Consider the following 13,845-nt stretch of genomic DNA (forward strand, 5'->3'; position numbering starts at 1 on the left):
GTTATAACTTTTTTAAATTGTTGTTCAAGTACACTTGTCTCCATTTACGCAGCCACTGTGGAAAACAGTATGGAATTTCCTCAGAAAACTAAAAATGGAACTGCCTTTTGACCCAGCAATTCCACTGCTGGAATTATACCCTAAGAGCCCTGAAACACCAATCCAAAAGGACCTATGCATCCCAATGTTCATAACAGCACAATAGCCAAGTGCTGGAAGCAACCTAAGTGTGGTTATAACTTTTATGAAAGGACAACATTAGGACCCTTGTGGTGACAGAAATGGTCTGTATTTTAGCAGTAGTAGTAGATATAGGAACCTATGCGTATGATAAATTTATGGTACTAAATACACAGACACAAACACAAGTAGAATTGGTGAAATATGAATAAATTAGTACATTATAGCAATGTCAATATTTTGGTTGTGATATTGTCCTCTAGTTTTGCAAGGTATTACCATCAGATGAAACTGGGTAAAAGATGCCAAGGTTTCTAGCTATTATTTGTTACATTTTAGCTTACAATTATCTCAATAAAAATTTCAATAAAATATATATAATTAACTCATTATCACAGATTTAAAAAATAATAACTCAAAGTCCATGTAGATAATTTTTTAAATAATAGTATAAGTTAACTAAAAAGTATACAAAATTTTCTGTATAATAAAGTTACAACTAGTTTTTAAAGGGAAAAAGCTGAAAGAAACTACAAACTGTGGTAAGATAGAAGGAATTTGGGTAGTCTTTCTTCTTTGCTTTATTTTTCAGTTATTTTAAAATACATTGATATTATTTTTATGAGGACTATAAAATCACTGTATCTATTAATATGTGTATAAATACATATTTTTGTAAATGAGAGGTCATATATTTTCATAAATATTTTCCCTACCAATTCAATGAGGTTTTCAAATAAAAATAAACCAAGTGTCCAGCTAGCAGGCCTGCCTAGAGTGGAGTCCACTGTGCTCCCTCTTTCCTTCCCCACCCTCCCAGGCAGAGGCTTCTCTGTCTCCCACACTGAAGCTCTGCCCCACCCCTCCAATCCAGCTTGACCTTTTCTCCCTAAGTTCCTACTGTGAATTCTTATTGTAGCATTCAGAATAATTTATAAAATTAAGATGTTTTAAATTTCTCCCACATTATTTTGTTCAATCCAGGTTGTCAAAACACTCCCCACTTTTCTAAATTTAGCTTATCTTCCCTTGGAAATTAAATCAAAGGCTCTTACGTTTGAGAATGATTGTTAAGCTGGGTCAGTCCCAGCCCAAGCTCTCCCATATTATCCTTGCCCAGCAGACATTTGCATCTAAACACAGGCCTTTATATTTATCTCAGATATCACTACCAATTTCTTGAGATCACCTTGGAAAGTCAAGTCCATCAGCCTTGGGCCTTGGCCATTCTCCATAGAATATTTTGGCATATTTGGCATATACCATGGTGTCAGATCACTCCCAACCATCCTGCTGACTGACTCTGGTTCAGCTTGTTCTGTGAGGTATGATGCTCATCCATGTACCAGTTCAGTCAACTACACTATCAGCCTGTCAATGATACACCTTATGGCTGTAAATTCAGTGAAATTCCCTAAGTGTTTATTGTATGTTTACTGTGTGCCAGTCCCTGCCTAGATGCAAGTCAGGTCCAAATGCCAATAGGACACACCTATTAGACTCAAGGTACATGAACTATTTCACAGAATAGCAATTTATCTGTGGGGGGGGGGAAAGACAAAAACAAGCCCATTCCATAATCATGCCTAAACAGATAAAAACAAAGACACCAGGCTGGTTAACATGAGTGACTACAGCTTCCTCTCCAATGATAGCTCCAGCCTTCCTCCATTTCCCCCATTCCCTAGGTAAAGTGTTGAACATACACAGACACCAAATTGCCTTTCTGATAGCACCCAATTCAGAATCCTCCCCAAAAATCACCCAAAAGAAGCCAAAATCCTATGTAGGGCTCTTTTAACTCCTTGTAATCTAGAAGGTAAGGAACCTCTTGCTACAGCAAGCTCAATAAATCTAACTTTTGTTTTGTACTATATGCACAATCCTGGAGGTGTTTGACTGGTGGGCATGGACAGTTTCCAGCACCTAGATCAATACTTAACACATAATCATAACTGCTCAATAGATAAGTAATGAAGGAGGGAAGGAAGAAAGGAAGGACCAGTATAGTTAGTGATTGGAAATAAAAGTTAACTCTGTTTTGGAGAACCTGTTTTTCTTATTCTCTTGCCAAAGCATTCCAATTACCAGTGACATTTGTTTTTATAACATAATTTTACCAAAAGATAGCATCAAATTCATCTTTAGGTGTTCTATAGAATTTAGGTTGTTGTAACCTAATGAATCTCAACCTGAGTGATTTTGCCTCACTGCCCCTGAAAGCAGACATCTGAAAACATCTGGAGATATTTTTCATAGTCACAACTGGGAAGAAGGACATGCTATGGTATCCAGGGAATCCCACAGATATTGCTAAATGTCCTAATATATATAGAATCAGTCCCCACAACAAAAAAGTATCTGTCCTCATATGTCAATACTATTGATATGGAGATACCTTATTAATCTAAGGTTCTCCATTCTGGCTGCATATTAGAATCATCCAGGAAACTTTTAAAACATTACAATATTCCCTACCCACAGAGGTTCTGCAGTAACTGATCTGGGACATAGCCTGCAAGACTTTCCATGTGACTCAAAAATGCAGCCTAGGTTAAGATGCTATTTCTGGAACCTGCTCTCTGTGGTCTTCTGGGCCCTTACCTCTCTGTTTTCTTTGATGATCTCTGCCAGTGGCTGTGGGAACACAACTAACAGGCCCCTCATCTCCTAGCTTCCTCTCCCTTATATCTCAGGACTTCAGGTGTCCAGATGCTAGTGATGAGATGCTTCCTCCAAATATGTGTTCACATTCCATTACCTTCTCTAAGCAGGGATGTGTCCTTTCCTGATCATTTTTTCTCTAAATCTGGCAAGATGTATTGGCATCTTTATACCTTGCTCTTACGTGTAGCGCAAAATTCAGACCAGCTGCATTAGACTCACCAGGAAACCTTTTAGAAAAGTCAACCTTTGGCCCTGCTCAGACCTCCCTGGGGAATTCATACCTTAAAATGTAAAAAGTTGTGTGTGTGTGTGTGTGTGTGTGTGTGTTTTACTCTAGAGACATATATCTTATGACTATTCTTATTTCTGCATTTTAACTTCTGCCCCAGTTGTGTGACCTTCATTCCATTTTTTAAAGATGCCCTTTTTATTCCTGAGTTCAGTCATGTGTTCTGGACAACAAAGGGATTTCATTGGATTCCAACCCCACTGCCAAAAGAAAACATATAGCTGAAGTGAGGCCACCCAGCATGGTATGGCCCAGAGGCATGGTAGAGGAGCAAGCACAGCTGGGGAACCATCTCACCTTGGCTGAGCCAATGACTTGTCCATCCAGATAAGTGGAAATGGTACAATTCCTTTTTATTTCCTTGGTGACAACCACGGCCAGGTGATGCCACTGACCACAAGCCAGGAGCTGGCCACACCTGACCCGAAGCTGGCGTCCTGCAGAGGGCTCAGAAATATCCTCGGGTTCCATAACATCTGAAAAAGAGAAAAAATGCCAGACTCACATGTGACTTATGCTGCAGCAACCAGGAGAATGGGGCCTCATGCCACAGGAGCCATGGCTATGTCCCCACTTACAAAATGATGACAACAGTAGTTATCATTGCTGAGGTCATGCTTGGTGTCTGACATTATTTTCAGGTTTGTTACAAATATTAGCTCATTTCATTTCCATTACAGCCCTGAGTTATAGAGAGGTTAGGTAACTTGCCCAAGGTCACACAGTCAGGGTTCAAACTCCAGGTCTACCTCACACCAGACTGTCTCCATAGTGATGCACATTTGCTGGCAAAGTCTTTGCAGTGAGGAAAGGACAGTTGTGCTATGTGTCAAAAATGCCAAGCTATCCTCTGGGCCTTCTCATGTTTCACTGTGAAACAGTGACACTTTCAGGGCCCACTAGAAGGACAGGTGTGGCTAGGATACACTGAGCTAGGCCATCTCAGGCCACTTGTAGTCATCACAGGCAGGAGAGCTTAGAGAGCCAAGCTGTGACAGCAGAGCTGGGACCTGCCCCTAACACTACTAAAGGAGGGTAAGGTTCCCAGGCTCTTGTGCCAAGAGCTGAGGACTTAGCCTCATGTCCCCAAGTGTGAGAGATACTAGCTTTGGTTCCCAGTGACTTACCTAGTGGCTGAAACTCTTTCTCTTCCGTAGATACAACCAAGGAGAGATCTTCTGGGCAGAGGCTGACAGAGAAGCAGACAAAGGGTTGTTCTGTCCTGGCCAGGTGGCGCACCAGGGTTAGGAAGCGCAGTGGGTGGCCCTCAGTGACCCTGCCATGCCTGCTGATGAGGAACCAGCAGGAAAAGGTCAGGCCTCCAGGTGGAGGGAAGGACCTGGCAGCACCTGTGGTCAGAACACAAGAACATGCTTAGGCTTCATCCTGTTGTGGAAACTTGTCTAGATAAACTATGGCTCTGATTTCACCCAGATTTGATCCTACTGTGCCTCCCTGACTCATGCCCACTTTACATCAACCATACCCAGTAGGATGCTCTTGTGTCATTACTCATACTCTCAGGAAAAGTCCTTTTCTCACCAGGACATGAGACTAGATCCTCAAACACTCTTCCCAACTGTGTCCTATCCATTACTCCATGCTGCCTTGCCAAAGGAGTGGAGAGGGGGCACAACCCTGAGGCCTGCCACCATTTGGCTCACTGGTCAGCTGATCTAAAGCCAGGCAGTGTGTTCCATCAGGCAGAGAGCTAAGCCTTGTAGGGAGAATGTTCCACTCTAAGGAAATCCATGCCCTCCCACCTTAGAAAAGGGTTGGCAGTACAGCCAGGGCCTGCTGTCCTCAATGAATGAGCATAATCAGACTTGGTGCCCACAGTGATGTGCCCTGAATAGAATGGTGCCTCAGCACCCATCTTCCTATAGAAACCCTGGTTCTCCTAACAGACGGTGCTTGGTTGTCAGCTGAAGACAATATTGTACAGCATACCAAGGCCTGTGCTGATCCTTACATGAGCCAAGAACAAGCTTATTTCTGAATGGCCATCAATATAGAACTCATGTTTATTCCGCCTGTCAAAAGTGAGGAGAACTCGGCTGAGCTAAACCCCTGGGAAGTACCCACCTGTCCCAATCCCTCCAGAGATCGAGTACTCAGTGCTGGTTCCCATAACTGTAGACAGGGTTGGAATAAATAAACACCTGGAAACAGGAAAACGTCTCAGATTATTGATGCTCAAGCCACCTCTGTTTTGTGACAACTCCTTTCTGTCTTTTTGCAGGGCCTCACTTGCTCTTAGACCATGAGACTCCAGCAACAGAAAGTAGCTAATATTGGTACCATGGCCCTAGAAAAGGAATCCAAACCAGTGGCTGGAAGAGAGAATGTTCCAGAATGCAGACATGCCAGGGGAAGGAGAGGGTCCTAGCCCTACACAGCTGAGGACACTGACCCTTTGAAGCCACTGAGTAGATAGGGTGTGCACGACTTAGACATAGTTCACTGCTGAGTGTGAGAGCTAATGGGAACTACAATTTTATAATCAACATAACTCATCTGAGGCATTGGGAAATTAATTAAGTATATTTTAAATATTCAAAGACTCATACCCATAACCTTCCATGGACATGTCAAATTCCACAAATGATGGAGCCAGGGCAGCCCTGTGAGGCTGCAGGTTGCGCGGAGAGGTCATGGAGATGAGACTCAGCGCTGTCTGAAGGGCAGTGGTGGAGCTCTGAAACAGCCCTGAGGGCTTGTGGGCCTGTGCAACTGCTAGACATGGGCGGGCATCCTGAGCAGCTCCTGCAGGAACCTCAGCAGTCAGTGGTGCCACTGCCTGTGACCCTAAGGCAGAACGTCAGAGAAGAGATGTGTCTTTGTTCAAAGCATTTGCACCCCTCTTCTGACAACAGGCCCTGACATTTCTGCCACTGGGAAGGAGGGCATTGCAGAGTCACTCTGCATTGATTTCCTAGCCCCAGGGAGGGGAGTTCTCCTGGGTCCTCCCAGCTGGGTTCTCTGTTGATTCTGATAACATTGAACTAAGGTGAAAATGTGTTTCTCCTAGAAACTTCTCCCTTTAATTCCATATGTTCCCTCTTCCTGTTTCTGTGATTGGCTTGCTCCAATGGTAGTCACTCACTGAGGCTTTGTCCTGGCTCACTGACTTTCACACTCTTTTTCACAATAGCCTATTTCCTTTAAAGTTCTTATCTCCCACCTCTGGCTGCCAGCCCAAGCCTCACTCCATTCTCACTCTCTAGTTGGTACTCCTTGCCTTAATGTTCTATATGACCTTACATTTAGTGAATGCAGAGCTTTCTTTTCTCAAAGCCATTTCCCTGGACCAGCAGCCTTCCAGGTGTCAGGACTGATTCTAAGGGATGCACCCAATGCTTTGGCCTCCTGACCACCACACCTTCTGATCTGTGAGTTTTGCAGAAATCCATTGCTGTTCACCTTCTCCCACAAGCCACACTGGGTACTCCATCTGTTCTGTGATCTGGGCCCAAAGGGCTCAAGTGCATGCCTATCTTCACCTACTTTATATGGTGGTGAGGGTGGTCCTTCTCCTTATAGATCTGGTCTCTTTTGGGGGACTTCTGCTTTTCCTTGTTTGCTCCACTGAGCATCAGGCAAAATCATTTTTAAAATCTGTCTGCTTCCCATTTGTTATAAATGAGCCCTTATAAGAAATGCATATGTTCTTTCAATTTCCATTAACCTTCCCCTGTTCTTTTCTTTGTCCTCACCTGAGCATCCAGAGTCCCCTTCATGTACATAAGATGAATTGGGTATTTTCATCACAGCTGATGGAGGTGGGGGAATTCCAAGACCTAGAAACTGTCTGAATATCATAACATATGAGAGAAACAAATGAAGAAGAGATTTCATCGGCAGAAGTTTTCTCCAGCTTCATCTGAGTACTTTTCTGCATCCCATTGCTCCTGATCCCCCTCCCAGCTTTCTTCTCTCTTCCTGGAAACCCTTCCTCTAGTCACACAGAAGCAGTCCATTCCTCTCCCAGCACCCAGCCTGGACAGTTGATGAGTTTTAAATTATTAGATGCTTTTGACATAACCAGTAACCAGCTAGGGTCCTTAAACTAGACCTTGAAAGGGAAAGAAATTTGTTGGAAAATAACTTTGACAAGCATTCTTTATAAGTTTCTAATGGAATTTACCAGACATCCAAATTAAGCATGGTAGCATTGTCTGGCAGTGGGCATATCAGGTAGAGGCTGGCCTGGCCCAAGTCCCACGTCTGCCAACTAGAAGAGTTGTCTTCCATCCCCTCTACACTTGGTCCTGTGTGCCAGTGGAGGCCCAGGAGACATGTGACCCTTGAACACTGTCCTCTCTCCACTATGGTGCCTGGGTAGGGTGGCCCAGGCACAGGTACTCAGGAGACTCTTGACCTCCCTCCTATAGCCTTTCTCTCCTCTGCCTTTTTGTCTTCTGGGTCTGCTCTGCCTTGTGCCTCTTCCCTCCCTACTGAGGCTCTTCAGAAAAGCTGTGTTTTCACGGAGGGACTGCCAGCAGGAAAGCCTCCATAGGTTGCAGTGGCACAGGTTTTCTTATCCTCCTTGTCAGGATCCCAGCCACTGCCCCTCGCACCAGCTAAACTCCCTGCAGTCTAGCCTCTCTCAGCCCTACTCCCTCACAGAATGTTTTTCCATGCTGGGTTCCCTTCTCTCCTAGCCTCAGGGCTCACCAGTGGGCCTTCTTGAAGCCCCACCTCTTTACTCCTAATCTCCCAATAATGGTTCTTCCAGTTCCAAGCAGCTCCAGCATTTCCACCAAGCCTTCCTGCAGCACTACTCTATTGTCACAGGACCCTTTGAATATTGTCCCCTCTCCCTGAGACCAGAAGCTCATGGGAGGGCCTCTGTCTGCTTTGTAGGCCCTTATACTGTCTGCATGGTCCCAATGATCCTCCCTGGATGGTGGAGGGGAGTGGGGACACCTGTCCTGTGCATTCCTCCTGTCAACCGTGTGTGAGCAGATCCATCAGGTACTCAGCAGCATTTTATGTGCAGCACATGATACCTTAACACATCTGGTTCAATGGCCTGAGAAGCGAGCTTTTCAAAAATCCTGATGAGGGCTGAGTGCAGGGAGCTGCTGCTGGTGGTCAGGGCCTGGTGGCAGGAGGTCATGAGGGTCCTGAGCATCCCCGCCTCACACATGACCTGACGGTTCTTCTCTGATTTCACCAGGGACTGGATGTGACTGGCCATGGAGCACTGGATTTCCTTGGAAAGCTAAGAAGTAACCAAAGCCTGTGTTAAGTCCTTGAAGACAGAATGTTTGGTGGGGAACTTTGATAGGCTCCCAAATAGGCCTTGAATTTGTTGTGGGGCCCAGAGACTGCACCCACCACAGCCTGTTTTCACTGTACTCCCATTCATCTTGGGTATCCTCAGATGTGTCCTCCTCACATGTAGCAGTAGGCCCTGGACCCTGGATACCAGTTTATAGGAAGAGGGGAGCAGCCAGGATCAGATATCATAGAAGCAGATGGCCTAAAACAGAGACTGCAAACAGGCAGGTGAGTTGCACATCTGCCCCAGAGATGGGTGGTTGCAACCCACATAATGTTGAAGTAATTTTTGAATTCATTGCTAAAATTTGTAAGTCTGAAGATTTCACAATAAAAATCTAGACATGTGGCTTCTCGCAAAAAATTAGAAAGCATCTGGTGGGGCAGGTTGGTAGTCTTGTGTCTGTCAACAAGTGGTGGAGCTGGGCAGTGGCTATATTCTTTGGTGGGCCTCACATCCCCACTCCCAGCTGGCTGGCCTCACTAAACAGTCTTGCATTTGAATTTTCACTCCCTGTCCTTGAAAGTGGAATTTGCCTGGGAGTGCAGACCTCAGGAAATATTTCCCATGTCCAACTGGCCATGGTAGACCAGCCCTCTTTGTCTTCACATATGGAAACATGCACAGTGTGTGCAGGCCAGCTGGAGTCATGGCTCCAGGGGAAGCCATTGGTGATACCCCTATATTATGCTACAGATGACATCTCCCTCCCCACCAGCCTCCAATTGTCCTTTGTCCTGCTATCCATTTTAAGCACTTCCTGACATACAGACAGGCATGTTCTTATCTTTCCCTTACTAGATTTCAAGTCACTTTACTATCTTTACATCTTGGAAGCTCACAGAATAGAGTACAAGAGTCAGCTCGGTAAACATTTGAGCCAAGTAGAATACATTGTTTGACAATCTTCATTCATAAAAAGATAAATATCTGGAATTCCCAGCTATCCCTAGATACACAAATGGTGGTAGAGGGTGGTAGAATTTTCTGTACAAACCTCTGAGGACATCCACATTCTTTTACTATTGTAATAAAATATTGCCTGAAGTGAGAGGGATACCAGTTAGATCTTAATGGAATTTTCCTGCAGTGGATACTGTTGGGGGTCCCACCCAGACCCACTTCGTGGGTAAGCATGCCATTCACAGCTGTCCCTTTTCTGCAGGAATGCCCTTCCCTCAGTGAGTGGTGCTTTGCCCATGGTCTATATATTTCCCCCCATACATCTGTTCACACACACACACACACACACACACACACACCTCAGACTACAGACAATGAGTTTGTGCCCTTTAGCCTCTGTGGTATAATTCAGAGCCTTTATGGGCTCAAGTTGAAGTTATATTTCAGCTGACAGCACATCTCCACTCAGCTCTTTCTCCTGCACCATCCTGCTTTCCTCCCTCCCTTCCCCTGTATCCCTCCTTCCGTGAATCTTATAACATGTACCCTTGTCTTGAGCTCCACCTACAGGGAACCCAAAGTGAGGCACTAGCATGATTTTCACATGGCATGCCTTTGCCCTAGATTGTGGTTTCAAGAAAAAAAATCTGGGACAATGACTTCTAGGCTAATCCACCAACGTAAACCCAGGGATAACTATAGAGGTGTTTATTGAATAATCTTTTTTAAAAATTTTGAGTACAGCTGTCTCCATTTTCCCACCAGCAGTTTCCCCCATCCCACATACCCTCACCTCCCACCCTCAAACCTACCCTCCTTTGGCTTTGTCCATGGGTCCTTTATACATGTTGCTTGATGACCCTTCCCTGAGTAACCTTTATCTAATGAGGATGGGCTTCTGGTCCCTTCAAATCCCAGACCATCTTTCATCCACATGTATCCCCCATGAAAGCTTTCTTGAAGTCTTTCCCTGCTTCCTTTACTTCCTCTTCTTCCTCAAACAAGCATTAATTGCCTCTTCAATGTCAGATCTGGGCAAAGTTTTAGGCATTTCAAGATGAATATGTCCTTGCTTTCAAGGTAATCATGGACTAAAGGCAAGACAGGTGAAAGATAATCTCAGCCCAGTGGGAGACATGTTCTAGCAGAGAATTTATGGAGCCTGGGAGGAAAGGGGTTCCCACATAGCCCTTTGCACATTTAAAGGAGTTCTTGGAGTTGTAAGGAAGTCTGGGCCTAGACCTACTTTGGGGGCCAAATTTTACCCTGTGATGGGAATATTCAAGATATGCCAGGCCCTAGATGAAACATGTTCTCATGTATACATTAGATAATCCCTGTGAGGAGCTCCATAAGGGAGATACTGTTCTACTGCTTTACCCAATTTACAAATGAGAACACTGAGCCCAGAGAAGTCAATTGTCCAGGTCATATGGATGTTTGGTCATATGGTAAGGCCAAAGCCTGGCTCAGAATCACCACACTCCACCATCTCTGGGGGCATCCCGCCCAAAGATGGTCAAGAGAATGTACCACTAAGGGACAGAAATTAATAAGATGGCATTCTTCCATAGGCCATGAACACAGTTTTGTAGCATATATGTTTCAAGGATTATATTGTATTATGAAACATATTTACATTGTTAATCACCAGTTTCTATATTTTTGTCTTTTTTATTATTTTATTATTTTATTGTTGTTCAATTACAGTTATCTGCATTTACCCCTGACCACTAACACCCCCACCCCAGCCATCCCAACCTCCCACCCTTAATCCTACCCTCCCTTGGTTTTGTCCATGTGTCCTTTAATTCCTGAAAAGCCTTCCCCACCCCCATTAGCCCCTTTGGTTACTGTCAGATTGTTCTTAATTTCAATGTTTCTGTTTATATTTTTTCTTGCTTGTTTGTTTTGTCTAGGTTTTTTTTTAAATGAATGTCACCGAGCTCACCCTTCTGTCTTCCCACCTGCCTTTCAGTAGCACAGCACCCACAGCTCCTGCCTCAGACTGATGGCATTCAGTGAAATTCCATCTTTACCATACTTTCAGTAAAATTTCAGATTTAAAACTTTAGACTATTTAATTTTAGTTTAAAACTTAACTAAATTATAATGGCTTTTCAGGAGGACTGCTCCCAAACAAGATTTGCCATTCTGAAATGTCATTTTGCCAACATTACTGATGTCAAGGAGAAATCTAATCACTCCAAGATGATGGTGTACAATGGACTGAATGTGTGTTCCCTCAAATACATATGTTGAAACCTAACCCCCAATGTGATAGTATTAGGAGGTATGGAATTTGTATCCTTATTAAAAAGACCCCAGAGAACTCCCTCGTCTCCTACACTATTTGAGGACAGTGTAAGAAGGGGTCCATCACTCTGCTTGGTGTGACTCAGTGGATTGAGCACAGGCCTGTGAACCAAAGGGTCACTGGTTCTATTCTCATTTTAGGGCACATGCCTGGGTTGCTTACCAGGTCCCGAGTAGGGAGTGAGTGAGAGGCAACCGTACATTGATGTTTCTCTCCCTCTCTTTCTCCCTCCCTTGACCTCTCTAAAAATAAATGAATAAAATCTTTTAAAAAAATGAAGAAGGAGGCCATCAATGTCTCACCAGATACCAAATCTACCAGCATTGTGATCTTCAACCTCTCAGCCTCTAGAACTGTGAGAAATAAATTTCTGTTATTTATAAGCTACCTAGTCTGTGGTATTTTGTCATAGCAGCCTGAGTGAAATGAGATAAACCCTCCCCTGTCACTGTGGTTTGTACACAACCAGCCTGAACTGGTAAAGGGACATATGTAACCAGCATGGACCAGAAACAGAAGGTAGAAATGCCAAAATTCATCTGCCATAAACAATTCTATAACTTTTACTTTGAGGAGCCCTTCTGTCTGGAACCCTCCCCAACATTCTTGGCTCCCTTCCTTACATCTTTCTTCTGATGCTCAGAGTGTCCCTTCCTGCACCCAACAGAACCTGCTCTTCTGCCTTCATCTCCATTCTTCTCAAAATAGAAAAGGAGCTTCCACCCTCTGGACTTGAACTTTCCAATGCCAAGAACTTGGTATTTGGTAACTACAGTCTTTTAATTTGCAGGGAGAGTCAGGGAGTCTTAGGGTAAGTGGAAGAATTGTATGAAGCAACATGCAAAAATGACATCACAATGTATTATTATTAAGAATTAAAAAGATATGTCTATAATCTCCTGTTTTTATTACCAGCACTTCATTTATTGCTTCAGGTGCTTCCTGGGGTTTTTTGTTTGTTTACTAGTTTTGCTTCCTCCCCCCACCCCACCAGTCTACCACCCCACTCCCAACCCCTGCTGGCAGGAATACTTAAAATCTAAATACACCAAAAAAGAAAGAAAAAAAGTTTTCAAAAAGAAGAAATGCTGATCTTGCCTAATGATGCCACACGTTTACTCCAAAATTGCTCAATACCCCATAATGGAGGAGGGAAAATTGATCGTCCTCATTATCACTGCAGCTCTGTCAATACCAATATTGCCTTGTTTTGAATAAAATGTGCTTTTTTTTCAATGTTGGTTCCAGTAAAATGGGGTTTTAATGAAAATATGAGCACTAGCAGGAAACCAGTCTCCTCCTACAAATGGATTGATTTTCCTAACACATACTACTTCCAATGCAGGAAAGGGGATGATGGTTCAATTAGGACTCAGTGGTAAGCACACAGAGTCACCAGACTGGCTGAAAGTCTGGACTCTCAAGGCAAATTATTATAGAGCAAGAGTGTCAAACTCGTTTTTGCCAGGGGCCACATTAGCTTCGCAGTTGCCTTCAGAGGGTTGAATGTAATTTTAGGACTACATAAATGTAACTACTCCTTAACAGTTAAGTGAGAGCTCCCTGCTGTCACCAGGTAGAAACAGGGTGCCAAACTGGATAAAACAAGGTGAAGGGCTGGATTCGGCCTGCGGGGCCTTGTGTTTGTCACCTGTGTAGTAGAGTAATTTGTATGGTGGCCTTATAAGGAGTTTCTGCTTTCTCCACTTAATAGTCAAACTTCCAAGTGTGTCCTTGTCCAGCAATGGAAAAGGATGTTTATTCTCCTTTATTTCTTTCTTCCCACTCTATCTCCTGGTCCAAATTAATATGACCCCAGAATCCATATGATCCTAGAACCCATATTCACTCCAGTAGGTGAATTTGTCCAAGAAGGCATGGACTTTGGGTACCTCATCAGTTCACATTGTGTCTTCTAGACATGAACCACATTGTCCTGACATAGATGTAAAAACCATGAAATGACCAGTACCTGTTTCCCCCCAACACTTAAAAAGTATTATGCTAAGTGAAATCAGCCAGGCAGTGAAAGACAAATACCATATGATCTCACCTTTAAGAGGAACCTAATCAACAAAATGAACAAGCAAGCAAAATATAACCAAAGACTCTGAAATTGAGAACAAGCTGACAGTGACCAGAAGGGAGAGTGGAGGGGATAATGGAGGAAAAGGGTGAAGCATTTGCAGAAACAATTATAAA

The 13,845-nt window shown here is 43.8% G+C and overlaps 1 protein-coding gene across 1 annotated transcript in view; it reads right to left on the reverse strand.

The window, feature by feature from the left end:
* WDFY4 (WDFY family member 4) overlaps positions 1-13,845 on the reverse strand; it is a 324,491-nt gene that overhangs the window by 222,013 nt on the left and 88,633 nt on the right. Inside the window, 6 exon segments of the mRNA XM_028512450.2 lie at positions 3,434-3,612; positions 4,264-4,485; positions 5,222-5,298; positions 5,707-5,944; positions 6,853-6,947; positions 8,149-8,363. Of these exon segments, the coding sequence (XP_028368251.1) occupies positions 3,434-3,612; positions 4,264-4,485; positions 5,222-5,298; positions 5,707-5,944; positions 6,853-6,947; positions 8,149-8,363 (1,026 nt within the window).

Source organism: Phyllostomus discolor, chromosome 5 (assembly GCF_004126475.2).
Source record: "Phyllostomus discolor isolate MPI-MPIP mPhyDis1 chromosome 5, mPhyDis1.pri.v3, whole genome shotgun sequence".
NCBI lineage: Eukaryota > Metazoa > Chordata > Mammalia > Chiroptera > Phyllostomidae > Phyllostomus > Phyllostomus discolor.